The sequence below is a fragment of the Salvelinus alpinus genome, chromosome 16, assembly GCF_045679555.1.
Source record: "Salvelinus alpinus chromosome 16, SLU_Salpinus.1, whole genome shotgun sequence".
Taxonomy (NCBI): Eukaryota; Metazoa; Chordata; class Actinopteri; order Salmoniformes; family Salmonidae; genus Salvelinus; species Salvelinus alpinus.
Window position 1 is genome coordinate 20568073 of NC_092101.1, and position 16435 is coordinate 20584507.

General features: G+C 45.0%; 1 protein-coding gene across 3 annotated transcripts in view; it reads left to right on the forward strand.

Moving 5' to 3' along the window:
• Positions 1-16435, forward strand: part of acsbg2 (acyl-CoA synthetase bubblegum family member 2) — a 29998-nt gene that overhangs the window by 5264 nt on the left and 8299 nt on the right. The window contains exons 1-4 of one of the 3 annotated variants that reach the window (XM_071345310.1): positions 3306-3493; positions 6395-6533; positions 7300-7415; positions 10944-11212. In XM_071345310.1, the coding sequence (XP_071201411.1) occupies positions 3487-3493; positions 6395-6533; positions 7300-7415; positions 10944-11212 (531 nt within the window). In that variant the 5' untranslated portion in view covers positions 3306-3486. Of the gene's footprint in view, positions 1-3305; positions 3494-6394; positions 6534-7299; positions 7416-7638; positions 7773-10943; positions 11213-16435 lie in introns of those variants that run through there. The other 2 variants (XM_071345311.1, XM_071345313.1) reach the window with 2 other exon arrangements.

The window sequence follows — 16435 nt, forward strand, 5'->3', positions numbered from 1 at the left end:
ACAGACAGCGACAATTCAATGGGTCAGACACAAGAATTATGTGGCAGGGACTCCAGACAATCACGGATTGTAAAGGGAAAACAATCCACGTTACGGACACCGTCTTGCTCCCGGACAAGCTAAACAACTTCTTCGCCGGGTTTGAGGATAACACCGTGCCGCCAACACAAGCCGCTGAACGAGGACTGTGAGCCCTCGTTCTCCGTGGCCGACATGAGTAAAACATTTTAGCTTGTTAACCTTCACAAGGCTGCCAGCCCAGACGGCATCCCTAGCTGCGTCCTCTCAGCATGCGCAGACCAGCTGGCTGGAGTGTTTATGGACATATTCAATCTCTCTGTATCCTGGTCTGCTGTCCCCATTTGCTTCAAGATGTCCACCATTGTTCCTGTACCAAAGAAAGCAAAGGTAACTGAACTAAATGACTATTGCACCACAGCACTCACTTCTGTCATCATGAAGTACTTTGAGAGGCTTAAGGATCATATCACCTTACCCAATACCCTAGACCCACTGCAATTCGTTTACCGCCCCAACAGATCCACGGATGATTCAATTGCCATTGCACTGCACACTGTCCTATCCCATCTGGACTAGAGGAATACCTATGTAAGAATGCTGTTCATTGACTACAGCTCAGCCTTCAACACCACAGTACCCTCCAAGCTCATCCTTAAGTTCACGGCCCTGGGTCTGAACCCCAACTTGTGCAACTGGGTCCTGGACTTCCTGACGGGGGCCCCACAAGGGCGTGTGCTCCGCCCCCTCCTGTACTCCCTGTTCACCCATGACTGTGTGGTCACGCACGCCTCTAACTCACAACAGTGGTAGGCCTGATTCCCAACAACGACGAGGGGGAGGTGAGGGCCCTGGCGGAGTGGTGCCAGGAAAATAACCTCTCCCTCAATGTCAACCGAACGAAGGAGCTGAACATGGACTTCAGGATGCAGTAGAGGGAGCACGTCCGTATCTATGGGGCCGCAGTGAATGTGAAAAGCTTCAAGTTCCTTGGCGTACACATCACTGACAATCTGAAATGGTCCACACAGACAGTGTAGTGAAAAAGGCACAACAGCACCTCTTCAACCTCAGGAGGCTGAAGAAATTCGTATTGGCCCCTAAAACCCTCACAAACTTTTACAGATGCACTATTGAGAGCATCCCATCGGGCTGTATCACCGCCTGGTACGACAACTGCACCGTCCACAACCGCAGGGCTCTCCAGAGGGTGGTGCGGTCAGCCCAACACATCACCTGGAACACACTGCCTGCCCTTCAGGCCATCTACAGCACCCAGTGTTACAGCAAGGCCAAGAATATCATCAAGGACCTCAGCCACCCAAGCCACATCCTGTTCACCCTGCTATCATCCAGAAAGCAAGGTCAGTACAGGTGCATTAACACTGGGATCGAGAGAAAAGCTGTTTTTCAATCTCAAGGCCATCAGATTATTAAATAGCCATCACCCACCTGCCTCCACCCAGTGCCCTTCACTGTCACTAGCCGGCTACCACCCAGTTACTAATCCCTGCACCTTAGAGGCTGCTACCCTACGTACATAGATCTGGAACACTGGTCATTTTAATAATGTTTACATACTGTTTTACCCATTTCATATGTGTGTGTATATACTGTATTCTAGTCAGTCAAAGCCATCCTATTCAACTATTGCTGTACATATACTATTCTATCCACGTATTCTTCAGATATATTACATATTCTATCCACAATGTCTATACATACCCTCATATACAGTGCATTCGGAAAGTATTCAGACCCCTTGACTTTGTCACGTTACAGCCTTACTCTAAAATTGATTTTATCCCCCATCAATCTACACACAATACCCTATAATGACAAAGCAAAAACAGTTTTTTAGTCATTTTTGCTAAGTTATACAAAATAAACTGGTATCACATAAGTATTCAGACCTTTTACTCAGTACTTTATTGAAGCATCTTGGCAGCGATTACAGCCTCGCATCTTCTTGGGTATGAAGCTTCAAGCTTGGCACGCCTGTATTTGGGGAGTTTCTCCCATTCTTCTCCGCAGATGCTCTCAAGCTCTGTCAGGTTGGATGGGGAGCGTCGCTGCACAGCTGTTTTCAGGTCTCCAGAGATGTTCGAGCTGGCCGCCCGGCCAAACTGAGCAATCTGGGAAGAAGGGCCTTGGTCAGGGAGGTGACCAAGACTAGTCAGGTTCAAGGGAAAGTTGAACGGCGCAAAGTACCGAGAGATCCTTAATGCCTGTTCGAGCGCTCAGGACCTCAGACTGGGGCAAAGTTCACCTTCTAACAGAACAATGACCCGACGTACACAGCCAAGACAATGCAGGAGTGGCTTTGGGACAAGTCTCTGAATGTCCTTCAGTGGCCCAACCAGAGCCCGGACATTAACCCGATCTAACATCACTGGAAGAAACTGAAAAATAGCTGTGCATTGACGCTCCCCCATCCAACCTGACCGAGCTTGATAGGATCTGCAGAGAAGAATGGGAGAAACTCTCCAAATATAGGTGTGCCAAGCTTGTAGTGTCATACCCAAGGAGACTCAAGAATGTAATCTCTGCCAAAGGTGCTTCAACAAAGTACTAAGTAAAGGGTCTGAATACTTCTGTAAATGTAATATTTCTGTTTATTTGTAATACATTTGCAAAAATTTCTAAAAAGCAGTTTTTGCTTTGTCATTATGGGGTATTGAGGGGGGATTTAAAAAAAAAAAATTAGAGTAAGGCTGTAACGTGACAAAGTCAAGGGGTCTGAATACTTTCTGAATGCACTGTATGTCATAATGCACTGTATATCATAACTAGGAATAAATTAATGGAAGTGATAGAAGACAATATGATCCAATAGTTCTGGATGTTTATTTGATGTAGCCTACAGTATATAGGTCAGTAGGATACAGATGTCTGCCTGACAATGTTGGCATGTTTATCTCTGGAACGTCATAAAAGCCTAGCTAGCACAGCTGCTTTATGCAGTAGCTATAACAAACTGGCCTGAGGAACCGCCTCTTCTTTGTCCTGTAGTAACCCCAGCAGCATATCTGCTTTGTGTGGTTGTGTATGTTGCGGAAGTGAAGTGTGTGTGTGAGGGGGTTGGGTGGGGGACTCATCGCATCATCCAAGAGAAGGGGGGAGGAGTATTCCATTCCACCCATTCCCCTCCCTCTTGCATTCATTTAGCTGAAGTGACCATATATGGGGGACGAGTCTTGTGGTGTGAGCCGTTTCAGCCAATGAGAAGGGCTGTAGTGTTGTCATCTTAGTGGCGGAAGTGTGTAAGGATGTCTGCAGGAAAGGGTGGGGTTTCGGAGGAGGGACAAAGCAGGGGTTTGAAAATTAATGATGTGTTACACAGAGTAGACGGAGGCGGAGAGGCCAGCATATTTTGAGTCTAGCAGCTGACTGAATAGAGTGCTTAAGCAGTCCAGAGAACCGGCAACCAGAACTGAAACAAGGAATCTAAAGACTTTGCTTCCAAGGATGCACTGTAAGTTCTTATGCATTGAATTAGATATACATTCAGACTTTGATGAGGGCGTTTTCCCTTTCACTTGGGTAGCCTAGATCTGAAAGCTTACATTGATTGTTACATATAATACATCTTTATATCCATAATCCTCCGACTTTGGCTTGTGGGAAGGCATTTCTCTGGCATCGTGGCATTTTCATTAGGATGTGACTGGTGGTTTCTGTGTACCTTACTTAAAATACATTTTAAAACTAAATTTGAGTCCCTCTCTGTGTTCAACGTTTGAATTTGTTTTAGTTCTTACATTGAAGTTAAGTTATTGAATTAAGAACAGCTCATGTACCACAGCTCTGAAGGCTGTTTATGTGGTACTCATCCACCTCATTAGCCCATGTCGACAGCAGATATGTGCCGGCTGGCTGGGGTGGAGCATCCTGCCCTCCATGTACAGCTGCTCAGACAGGGTTGGGCAAGGCAAAGAAGTCCCAGTTTTAACTGCATTGTTGGGGCCAGAAACAGCTGCTGGTTGGATGGATGGAAACTTGATTCACCCCAGTGGGTTAGCAGCCTTGGAAACAACTCCAGGCAGATGGGTGAGATGGCCATCTGGGATAGAGACAAGTACAGGGACAGAAAGAGATTTAATGTAGCAAGTGCTTTCTTTGCATCTAAAATTCTCTACAGTTGGGGTATTTAAATGCTGGGTGTGGGGAGAGGGAAACCCCTGCTTGGTTTTGGAGATGCCCAGTTTTGGGCAGGATTTGTTTAGGTTGTAGTTAATGCTGGTTTCTAAAAATGTGTTTAATGTTGCTATGAGAGAAGTGTGCAAGAAAAGCTTCTACTCATAATCGGCCAAATCGTCTATACTTGCAATTCGTTTTTTGAATGGACATTGTGGCAGTTATGTGGACTAGACATACTGTTTGGGACCTAATCCTCTCTTAATTGTGTGCAACGCAGCGGTCAGTTGCTAACGTGATGAAACTCTGCGCAATGCTAAATCCATTTGAGCCGATCCCCTTAATGCTCACTGGGAATCTCCCTGGCAGGGGTGTACAACCTCATTTAGGCATTACAATGAACTGACCATCCATTCCGGGCTCAATCAACAGGAGAGAAGGAAATGGCTTTCTATCGTACAACAAGGAAGTACCTTGATTTAGATTTTTTTTCTCCCTGTTCTGACTTGTATTGGTGAGCACATTGTGAAGGTAAATACATACAGCCTTGGTCGTCATAGCTGGAGGGGATGAGAATAGAACTTGGTCATTGGTTTGGCATGTAACGATAGCTCTCATCACATCCAAACATAAATCAGTCCTATAGGGCTTCTCCCTGAGACTTATTCAGTCATGAGAGAGAGAGACCCCTGAGGATCAGCCTTAAGGCACCATTCAGAAATATCAAGAATCTCCTTTCTTCTCTCATTAAGGTACATAGTTTGAGCGTGAAAGCGAGCCTTTTCTGAGCTATAGGCTTAGTCTATAGCACCCACCCCCAATGCAGGCATGTCGGCCCCAACCCCCAGGGTCCACTCACAATACAACTCCCACACTAGAATACGTTACAGCCATGCAGCGTGAACCCTGGCCACAGCTGTCCAAGTGTGTGAGCATGGGGAATCTGCAGCCGCTCTGTTACTGGAGGAAGGAGGAAGAGAGTAAAATGGTAGCTGTTGCAGGGGGTTTGTGGTGTAAGCGGTGAGCTCACAGGCTCTGCAGGAATGTGTAATGATGAGGTGAAGTCTCAAGGTTAACAGCAGTGCCTCTGAGGGAGGGAGCAGGGAGGTAGAATCTATCGATCTGCTGAGCTACGGCCCTTGAACAAACCATGAATCAGACACATTGGTTTTCAGTTTGAGGGTTTATAGCCGTTTCAAAACACTAGGTTATAATATTGACTGGGTTTTAATGAGGGCTGGCTGCGCCCTGGCCCTGGCTCAGGGGAATATTTGTGTTCCTGCTCTGACCCCCATGGTCTTTTCTTTCCTGCCGCCCCTGCTCAATTGTCCTCAGCTGGTGAACTATGATAGTCCATTCCACAATAGGCCGAAAGGGCCACTGGTATGTGTTTTCAATGCACTGAGCCAGGCCTAGATAAACAGAAGCCAGGCCGGTATTGGCTTTCCAACAAGGGGGTGGAGAGTGGGCTGGAGTTACGTGCTGGTGGGGCGGTCATGGTTATTGTTCTAGGGCGCTGACGTGTTTCATGTGCCATGTTGGGTAACTGCCCACAATGGAACAAGCAGATCATCAACAGGGGCCGAACTGGGCTCTGGTTGGGTCTGTGTGTCTTTCACACAGATGGAGCCATTGAATTTCAATAACCAGAGGATGAGATGAACCACCCAACCAAATTAGTCCGTCTTATGCAACCTCTGCTGTCCCGCCTGTTGTCATGTGTCCACATGGCTTTATATCTCTGAAAGGGGGGTTTCATAACACGATAAGGCCCAAATATTAATTTAGGCTTCCTCTGATTTGGGAAAGGACCACACTGAATAAACATGGTTCATTTATTTTGGCTGAAAGAAGTTTCTTAAAAGGATGCCTCATTGTTCAAAAACAGTGGTTTATGGGGACAAAAACACAGTTCAGTCTACAGGAGCTCTTGGATCTATGTACCTTTTTGAGTCCAGAGCATGACCCTGTGATAGCACTGGCAGCACAGTGGTGGGAGTCTTGTGAGCTGTTTGGCAGTCACATGCTACTGGCAGTTCCACTGTGTGGCCAAGAAGCAGGTGCTACTGTAAGGAAGGACTAGTGCCATTTGTGTCCCATTTGTCACTCTCAAAGCCTGATTTAAACCTCCCATCACTTACCGCTGGGGAAACTCAGCCCCGAGGTTTGCATGTGTCATGTTGTGTGAATGAGTCATATGCTGTTTCTTACCCTGTCCCCTATCTCTATCCCCCCCCAGTGATTGTGTGCGAGCCCGCTGCCATGTCCACAGCCGTGGTGATGGACCCCCCCAGGGATGACAGCAACTTGCAGTCGTCCTGTGGCACCGGGGACAGCATTGCCTCACTGGATGAAGTCACTATGGATTCCACAGCCAAGTACGTACCTGACCTGAAACCATTGTCTCAGGTCTGATGGCGTGATTCATGTTTGGACTGTTGATCGAAAGGCTCTCGTCACACAGGAATAACGATGACCTGCAACCTTTCACGGTCTTAATAATAATCCCACATTAAAGGGATACTTTGGGATTTTGGCAATGAGGACCTTTATGTACTTCCCCAGAATTTGTCTTCATACTGAAATATGAGACGTAAAAATGGTATCCACTAGTTCATCTGACTCTGAGGAAGTAGATGAAGGGCCTCATTGCCAAAAGCCCGAAGAACACTACATGACTAAAAGGATGTTCATCGAACATCTCAATCCAAAATCATTAGCATTAATATGGAGATGGTCTTCTAGGAATGCTTTCTACTGGATGTTGGAACATTGCTGCGGGGACTTACTTCCAGTCAGCCACGAGCATTAGTGAGGTTGGGCGATTAGTCCTGGCTCCCAGTCGGCTCAAATTGCCGAATTCATCAATTTTGAAGGGGTGTCCACATACTTTTGTGTATATATAGTTTATCTCTTTAAATGACAGCTCAAAGAGATATTTGACCTACTTATATCACTCAAAGATGAGAAACAGTCCTTACATTTTGTCAAATCAGCATTGTAAACAGGTTTAGAGTCAGTTTGCAAGACAGATTCTCTGACACACTGAAAGGTTTCCTCCATCCATCTTAGACGTGGCAGCAGAGTTCACCAGGACAGGACTGGGAATCTACTTAACATTGTTTATAACGTTTTTCCCCTCAGTGAGTCATCAGAGGAGGAGTCAGCCGGTGAGAGGGAAGCGGAGACTGGGGCCAACACTGAGCTCACCAACAATCCCACAGACATCCCCACTGAATGGCCCACACACACACAGACAGGTGAGCTGACCCACACACTCACACATTTACTTGGCAAACACCACAAGGACAGCATTTACATGGGACACAAATACATTTAGGAAACAGGGTTACAACAGTTAGAGTGTACACAAACATAGTGTTTCACACACACTCTTGAGGTTGGCACTTGGTTACAGAAGTTATACCAGTGCATTCATTTTGAGGTAGACCAAATTTAATTGTCCCCATTTTGAACTTTGAGGGAATGGGCCTAAGGGAAGTGAAGTCCACCCTTGGTGCCAGTACGTGCCAACTTCCCTACCCTGTCTCCTCCGGTTCCTGTCTCCTCCGACTCAAGTCAAGAACATTCAGTCTTCAACATTCCACACACACTCGGTATGACAACCCTTTTTATAAGCTGTATACTGGCATATATAAAACCCCAAATTAGATGAAATAGGGCTATGCCATCCTAAATGAAGGTATTCACAAATTTCATTAAAAGCACATTTCAGTTGAGATTTGTGTCAGTTGGTCAGTAAAACCCTATGTTACTGCAAATCAGTAGGGCATTCTCCTCCACCATCCATCCATCCATCTGAAGTCCAGTAACTGTAGCCTCAGGACCTGGCAGAGTGGCAGCATGACTGTGGCAATGTGCTTCTGTTGACTATTAAAGAAGTGTTTGGTCATAAACAGTCCTGTCTGAACTCCCAGAAGGTTCCACCCACAGCTCAGTCCTGTTGACAGTACACAGAAACACAGCGCTCTTTGGAAACGGGGTCAGCCCAACACAAGGTCACATGACCCCACGCTTCACTCAGTGTTGATCTTTTCGTTTTATAGTGCTTTTCAGAGGCTTCATAGTCAACACAGAACATGGGAGAGAGTAGGTCCCCTTATCTAAATAAAGCCTTCACGCACTTCAAAATAGTGACAGGGATTATCTATAGTTCTAGTCTTATCACAGTGGCATTTGAAAAATTGCTGATAAGACTCAAACGTGATTGCTAATAATACTAGGTGAGTTAGAGCTTCTGTTTGTCTCTGGCTAATGGCCCCCATTAACCCTTGACACTCCTACCTGTCAAGGCAGATTTTGTCATTGATAAGGGCCTACATTGGAATGCAGTGGCTGTACAGTAACATGTTATATATGACGTCATAGCTCAGGATCTCCGCTTCACAGCTCTGTATGGGTTTTGACTGCCAGACGTTCTGAATTTGAGCACTGTGTGTGACGTTGCCCCCATCCCTCCTGATAATTTGGCAATGTTTTGGGGGGGGAGCAGTGAGGGAAATGCTATAAATTACAAGGACTTGATGTATTTTGAAAGATGAGATGTTGTGGATTATAAAAAAATACTGCTTTGATGTCATACAAGCAAGTCCAAATGTGCACTTCACATTTCCATGTCATTATACTCTATATATGTAATATAGTGTCAACGTTCATGATCACTGTTTGATGTATACTGAACAAAAATATAAACACAACATGTAAAGTGTTGGTCCCATGTTTCATGAGCTGAAATTAAAGATCCCAGAAATGTTCCACAATCACAAAAAGCTTATTTCAATAAAATGTTGTGCACAAATTTGTTTACATCCCTGTCAGTGAGCATTTTCTTCTTTGCCAAGATAATTCATCCACCTGACAGGTGTGGCATATCAAGAAGCTGATTAAACAGCATGATCATTACACAGGTGCACCTTGTGCTGGGCACAATAAGAGGCCACTCTAAAATGTGCAGTTTTTTCACACAACACAATGCCACAGATGTCTCACGTTTTGAGGGAGTGTGCAATTGGCATGCTGACTGCAGGAATGTCCACCAGAGCTGTTGCCAGATCATTTAATGTTAATTTCTCTACCATAAACCGCCTCCAACGTCGTTTTAGAGAATTCGGCATTATGTCCAACCGGCCTCACAACCGCAGACCACGTGTGACCAATCCAACCCAGGACCTCCACATCCAGCTTCTTCACCTGCGGGACCATCTGAGACCAGCCACCTGGACAGCTGATGAAACTGAGGAGTATTTCTGTCTGTAATAAAGTCCTTTTGAGGGGAAAAACTAATTCTGATTGGCTGGGCCTGGCTTCCAAGTAGGTAGGCCTATGTTCTCCCATTCCCATCCATGGCTGCGCCCCTGCCCAGTCATGTGAAACCCATAGATTAGGGCCTAATTAATTTATTACAATTGACTGATTTCTTTATATGAACTGTAACTCAGTAAAATCTTAATTGTTGCATTTTATTTTTGTTCAGCATAGTTACAAGATGACATGACGTTATACCCTGGGTAGTCATAAACAGAATGAGCCTACAGTATGTTTGTTGTATTGTGAAGAAATTATGCCCACCTGACCCTGATTTTGATATTTAAAATGGACTGTTTTTGGATTGCGTAAACAATAGTAATTGTGTAAAGCAGGGATGCAGGGCTGTGTTCCAAGCAAAACTACACGTTTGCTTGCTCTAGTTCCTCGCCGGCACAGTTAGGAGAGCTCAAAAGAAAGGCACCTTTTATAGTTTAAGACTCTTAGTCATAAAGGAACATTGAAAATCCTTAAGAACTGTGCACACTTTGGAGAGCTGTGGACCCCTGGAAACACCAGTTGGCCCTCTATCACCTACCCCACATTTTCCTGGAATATTTTTGTTACTGAATGTATCCAGAGTATTTTCACATTTCCAAATCAACAAATGAGGCAAAGTACAGTAAATGTGAAATGCACATAAAATCAACAGTGTAATGTTTTTATTCAGTCTTGTCAGGTGAACTGTTGTCCTGACCTTTTTAGTCTAAGAATTTTCCCATAATCTCCAAACTGTTCCCTTTTTAATTGCTACCATGGTTATGCATATGCTTTCTATATTTCTTCTGTAAGAAACATTACAATTTAGCCCTATCCATATAGGCCAATATAATAGTTCCTGCTGTCTTGTTAGTCCCTTTTAGTGAGTCCTCTCCTTGTGAGGTCTGTGTGCCTGGGCTTTGTAGGGGCTCCCTTGTGGTGTCTGGCGTTTTGTGTGCTGATTGGCATCTCATACGGGACCAGGCTCTGTGTGTGTACTGGTAGAGACTGGGTTCCAGGCCAGGGTCACCTAAACCCACTGCCTCTGGCTCTCCACCAACAATGCAGACAACAGAGGAAACACAAGTGTACAAACGGCAACTGAGATTTAAGACCAGAAGTCAGAGCAGCCTCCATCCTGTCCCTAAAGAGTGTCTAAGCTCATTTCTGTGAGTGCTGGTGTAAGCAGGAGGCACGCCATTCAAAGTGATTAGTTTGACTTCCTCACGGGTTCGGGTTCCATCTGACAAATTACAGACAGGCAAATCAATGTATGCCATTTGCCATCACCAAACTGGCAGGATGGAGCAAGAGAGCCCTTAAATCAGCTCACACAATTTATCCCCTCAATTTTCCTATTTTCTGAGGTGCTATACAAAGTTTTAAGTCTAAGCAAAGCTCACAAATCAAACACACCTTTCCTTCACCTTCTCAACTGACTTGCCTTGGTAAACAACTAAACCCTTCTCTCTCCTCTCCCTCAGTGAGTGCCCAGCGGCCAGACTCTCTGTCCCTGGCGGTGGCTAAGCCAGACTTGTGGACATCGAGCGGTGACGGGGAGGTGAAGCTGAGGATGGGGGAGTCAGGCTTTGCCTCTGAGCCCCCACTCACCGTAGACCAGATGTTTAAGACTGCTGTGGAGAGGTTTGGCAGCTACACTGCCCTGGGCTGGAAGGAGGGAGAGCAGACCAAGACAATCAACTACCAGGAGTACTACCAGGCCTGCCGCACCGCTGCCAAAAGCTTCCTCAAGGTGAGACTAAACACATAGACCAACTCTGCTGACACTTGACTGCTGTACTGTACATTGGATGTCAGAACAATGTGGCAACAGAAAACCCATAACAATACATGTGTATAGTTATCGAGTGTTACATACAGATGAGAACTGTGAAATATTGTATTTTATTAAACACTTTCTTAGTGCTCATGTCTCCAGTTCTCCAGTCATAAGAATGGCTTATCGACATCAGTTCCTTAAGTGGGACATCGCAACAGAGAAACTAAGTATGAGAGAAAGTTCTGTTGGCAAGGCAACAATGTATCCTCAAACCAAATATCAAGACAAGCAAAAGAGAAGCACTGTGGACTTAAACTTAGGACCAGAAGATATTTTTACATTGATCGAGAGAGCCTGTATTGGGCCAATAAGAATTCTAGCTACTTATGAAGCATGTGTTGTGCCCTAGAAACAAATATGTAATCCTGTTAAGACGAGTTTATTATAAAAGCTAGAATATTGATACTAAACGGCAAGTAGCCTAGCGGTTAAGGCGTTGGACTAGTAACCGAAAGGTTGCAAGATTGAATCCCCGAGCTGACAAGGTAAAAATCTGTCATTCTGCCCCTGAACAAGGCAGTTAACCCACTGTTCCTAGGCCGTCATTGAAAATAAGAATTTGTTCTTAACTGACTTGCCTAGTTAAATAAAGGTTTAAAAAAAAAAAAAAAAAACTAATTTCCTAAATGTAAAAATAACTAATTTCTATTTAGATGCATTACATAGAAAATTGTACACTCTCTTTAAGAGCGTCAAGTTTGTGTGATGACATGCAAGAGATCCAGTGTTTCCCTTATATTAATTTAGCAGCGGTGCGCTAAATCGTGGCAACAAATATTTGAGATGGTCAAATGTTTTCAGTGTGAACTTAAATGACTGAAACCAGATATCAAGTATGTAGAAAAGATAATGGAGTTATATACAGTGGGGAGAACAAGTGTTTGATACACTGCCGATTTTGCAGGTTTTCCTAATTACAAAGCATGTAGAGGTCTGTAATTTTTATCATAGGTACACTTCAACTGTGAGATGGAATCTTTAAAAAAATCCAGAAAATCACATTGTATGATTTTTAAGTAATTCATTTGCATTTTATTTGATCACCTACCAACCAGTAAGAATCCAGCTCTCACAGACCTGTTAGTTTTTCTTTAAGAAGCCCTCCTGTTCTCCACTCATTACCTGTATTAACTGCACCTGTTTGAACTCGTTACCTGTATAAAAGACACCTGTCCACACACTCAATCAAACAGACTCCAACCTCTCCACAATAGCCAAGACCAGAGAGCTGTGTAAGGACATCAGGGCTAAAATTGTAGACCTGCACAAGGCTGGGATGGGCTACAGGACAATAGGCAAGCAGCTTGTTGAGAAGGCAACAACTGTTGGCGCAATTATTAGAAAATGGAAGAAGTTCAAGATGACGGTCAATCACCCTCGGTCTGGGGCTCCATGCAAGATCTCACCTCGTGGGGCATCAATGATCATGAGGAAGGTGAGGGATCAGCCCAGAACTACACGGCAGGACCTGGTCAATGACCTGAAGAGAGCTGGGACCACAGTCTCAAAGAAAACCATTAGTAACACACTACGCCGTCATGGATTAAAATCCTGCAGCGCACGCAAGGTCCCCTTGCTCAAGCCAGCGCATGTCCAGGCCCGTCTGAAGTTTGCCAATGACCATCTGGATGATCCAGAGGAGGAATGGGAGAAGGTCATGTGGTCTGAGACAAAAATAGAGCTTTTTGGTCTAAACTCCACTCGCCGTGTTTGGAGGAAGAAGGATGAGTACAACCCCAAGAACACCATCCCAACCGTGAAGCATGGAGGTGGAAACATCATTCTTTGGGGATGCTTTTCTGCAAAGGGGACAGGACGACTGCACCGTATTGAGGGGAGGATGGATGGGGCCATGTATCGCGAGATCTTGGCCAACAACCTCCTTCACATTGAAGATGTGAAGGATCACTCCTTCACTCTTACATTGTAAGAGCATTGAAGATGGGTCGTGGCTGGGTCTTCCAGCATGACAACGACCCGAAACACACAGCCAGGGCAACTAAGGAGTGGCTCCGTAAGAAGCATCTCAAGGTCCTGGAGTGGCCTAGCCAGTCTCCAGACCTGAACCCAATAGAAAATCTTTGGAGGGAGCTGAAAGTCCGTATTGCCCAGCGACAGCCCCGAAACCTGAAGGATCTGGAGAAGGTCTGTATGGAGGAGTGGGCCAAAATCCCTGCTGCAGTGTGTGCAAACCTGGTCAAGAACTACAGGAAACGTATGATCTCTGTAATTGCAAACACAGGTTTCTGTACCAAATATTAAGTTCTGCTTTTTTGTGTATCAAATACTTATGTCATGCAATAAAATGCTAATTAATTACTTAAAAATCATACAATGTGATTTTCTGGATTTTTGTTTTAGATACCGTCTCTCACAGTTGAAGTGTACCTATGATAAAAAATGACAGACCTCTACATGCTTTGTAAGTAGGAAACACTGCCGATTTTGCAGGTTATCAAATACTTGTTCTCCCCACTGTATATATATTTTAAATAGAATCATCTTTTGAGAACTAATAACCACCAGAATCTAAAATTCAAAAAAATGTCATGGCATGGGGAGTCCATTGATTTTTGTTATGGTTGAGTCACTCAGATGGCATAAGCCATGGCAAAATGTGTATAATTGCAGGAAATTTGCTTTAAAACTGCACATTTTCTCTAATTTCTTTAGTCGAGCAGAAGCAAAAAAATAAAAAATAAATTCATGGCACACGAGAAACCTGTCTTATTTAGCACCTGTCTCAGTGGACTAATCCATTGCAGAGGCTCCTTGTCTAGGCTACCTGGCCTGCGCGCGAATGTATAAATGTGCCTATTTGGAGAAGTCTGATTAGTATTTCTGATTTGTCTTAACTCACCACCACTAATGAGCTGTGGAGCTTCTCAAAGTAATTTTTTCTTAACCTCAAACGGCAAGTAAACAAAGTCTGTTTTTACATCCATTGACAATAGTTCCTCAATGTATTAGAAAAATCTTTCCAAATCAAAATGTATTTGTCAAATGCTTGAAGCAACAGGTGTAGACTAACAGTGAAATGTTTACTTGCGGGTCCTTTTCCAACAATGAAGATTGTTGGAAAAACAAAAATCACATGCAAATAGTGACATAAATACACAGTGAATAAATAACATGGCTATATACAGGGAGTACCAGTACCAAGTCGATGTGCAGGTGTACGAGGTAATTGAGGTAGCTATGTACTGTACATATAGGTATGGATAAAGTGACTAGGCAACAGGATAGATAATAAACAGTAGCAGCAGCGTATGTTTGTTGGTGTGGGTAGAGTCCAGAGTGTGTGCAAGAGCAGGTCCATTCAGGTAGTCCGGGTAGCCATTTGATTAGCTATTTTGTTTAGAAGTCTTATGGCTTGGGGGTAGAAGATGTTCAGGGTCCTGTTTGTTCCAGACATGGTACATTGGTACTGCTTGCTGTGTGGTAGCAGAGAGAACAGTCTGTGGCTTGGGTGGCTGGAATCAGAAACATTTTTGGGCCTTCATCTGACACTGCCTGGTACAGAGGTCCTGGATGGCACGGAGCTCAGCCCCAGTGACGTACTGGGCCGTCTGCACTACCCTCTAGAGCCTTGCGGTCAGATGCCAAGCAGTTGCAATACCAAGCGGTTACGCATCCAAGATGCTATCGATGGTGCCGATGTATACATTTTTGAGGATCTGAGGGCCCATGCCAATTCTTTTCAGCCTCATGAGGGGAAGAGGCATTGTCATGCCCTCTTTACAACAGTGTTGGTTTGTTTGAACCATGATAGAGCCTTAGTGATGTGGACACCGAGGAACTTGAAGCTCTTGACCCGCTCCACTACAGCCCCGTCGATGTGAATGGGGGCGTGCTCGGCCCTCCGTTTCCTGTAGTCCCCAATCGACACCTTTTGACTTACTGACGTTGAGGGAGAGGTGTTGTCCTGGCACCACACTGCCAGGTCTCTGACCTCCCCTATAGGCTGTCTCGTTGTCGGTGATCAGGCCTACCACTGTCGTGTCGTCTGCAAACTTAATGATGGTGTTGGAGTCGTGCGCACCTACGCAGTCGTGGTTGAACAGGGAGTACAGGAAGGGACTAAGCACGCACCCCCGACAGGCCACTATGTTGTTGCCAGCCTCACCACCTGGGGGCGGCCGGTCAGGAAGTCCAGGATCCAGTTGAAGAGGGAGATGTTCAGTCCCAGGGATCTTAGCGTAGTGATCAGCTTCTAGGACACTATGGTGTTGAACACTGAGCTGTAGTCAATGAATAGCATTCTCACGTAGGTGTTCCTTTTGTCCAAGTGGGAAAGGGCAGTGTGGAGGGCAATAGAGATTGTGTCATTTGTGGAGCTGTTGGGGCGGCATGCGACTTGGAGTGGGTCCAAGGTGTCTGGGATGATGGTGTTGATGTGAGCCATGACCAGCCTTTCAAAGCATTTCATGGCTACAGTTGTGCGTGCTATGGGGCGATAGTCATTTAGATAGGTTACCTTGGCGTTCTTGGACACAGGGACTATGGTTGTCAGCTTGAAATATGTAGGTATTACAGACTGGGTCAGGGAGAGGTCGAAAATGTAGGTGAAGACACATTTTCTTCCAGCAATGCATTTATTTATTTGAAACTGTTCCATGAAAAATCTAAAAATAGGAAAATCTAAACTGGCACGCAGATCGGTAGAAATGGTAAGGTAAATTGGCACTCCACATGAAAAAGATTGCTGACCCCTGAGTTGCATTCAACAAGGGAGATGGTTCGCAAACGCTGGCTAACATTAGCTAACATATTTAATTTGTTTTGTTAGCCGCAACCGTTAGCTAACAGTCTGAGAAGGTAGAAGGCGAGCTATACACTACTCCAGACAGCACTTGGCATTGCACATGGGGATCTTAGACTTGTGTGTGGCTGCTCGGCCATGGAAACCCATTTCATGAAGATCTCGACAAACAGTTCTTGTGCTGACGTTGCTTCCAGAGGCAGTTTGGAACTCTGTAGTAAGTGTTGCAACGGAGGACAGGCTATTTTTACGCACTACACGCTTCAGCACTTGGAGGTGAGTATGTGTGGCCTACCACTTCGCAGCTGAGCCGTTGTTGCTCCTAGACGTTTCCACTTCACAATAACAGCTCTTACAGTTGACCAGGGCAGCTC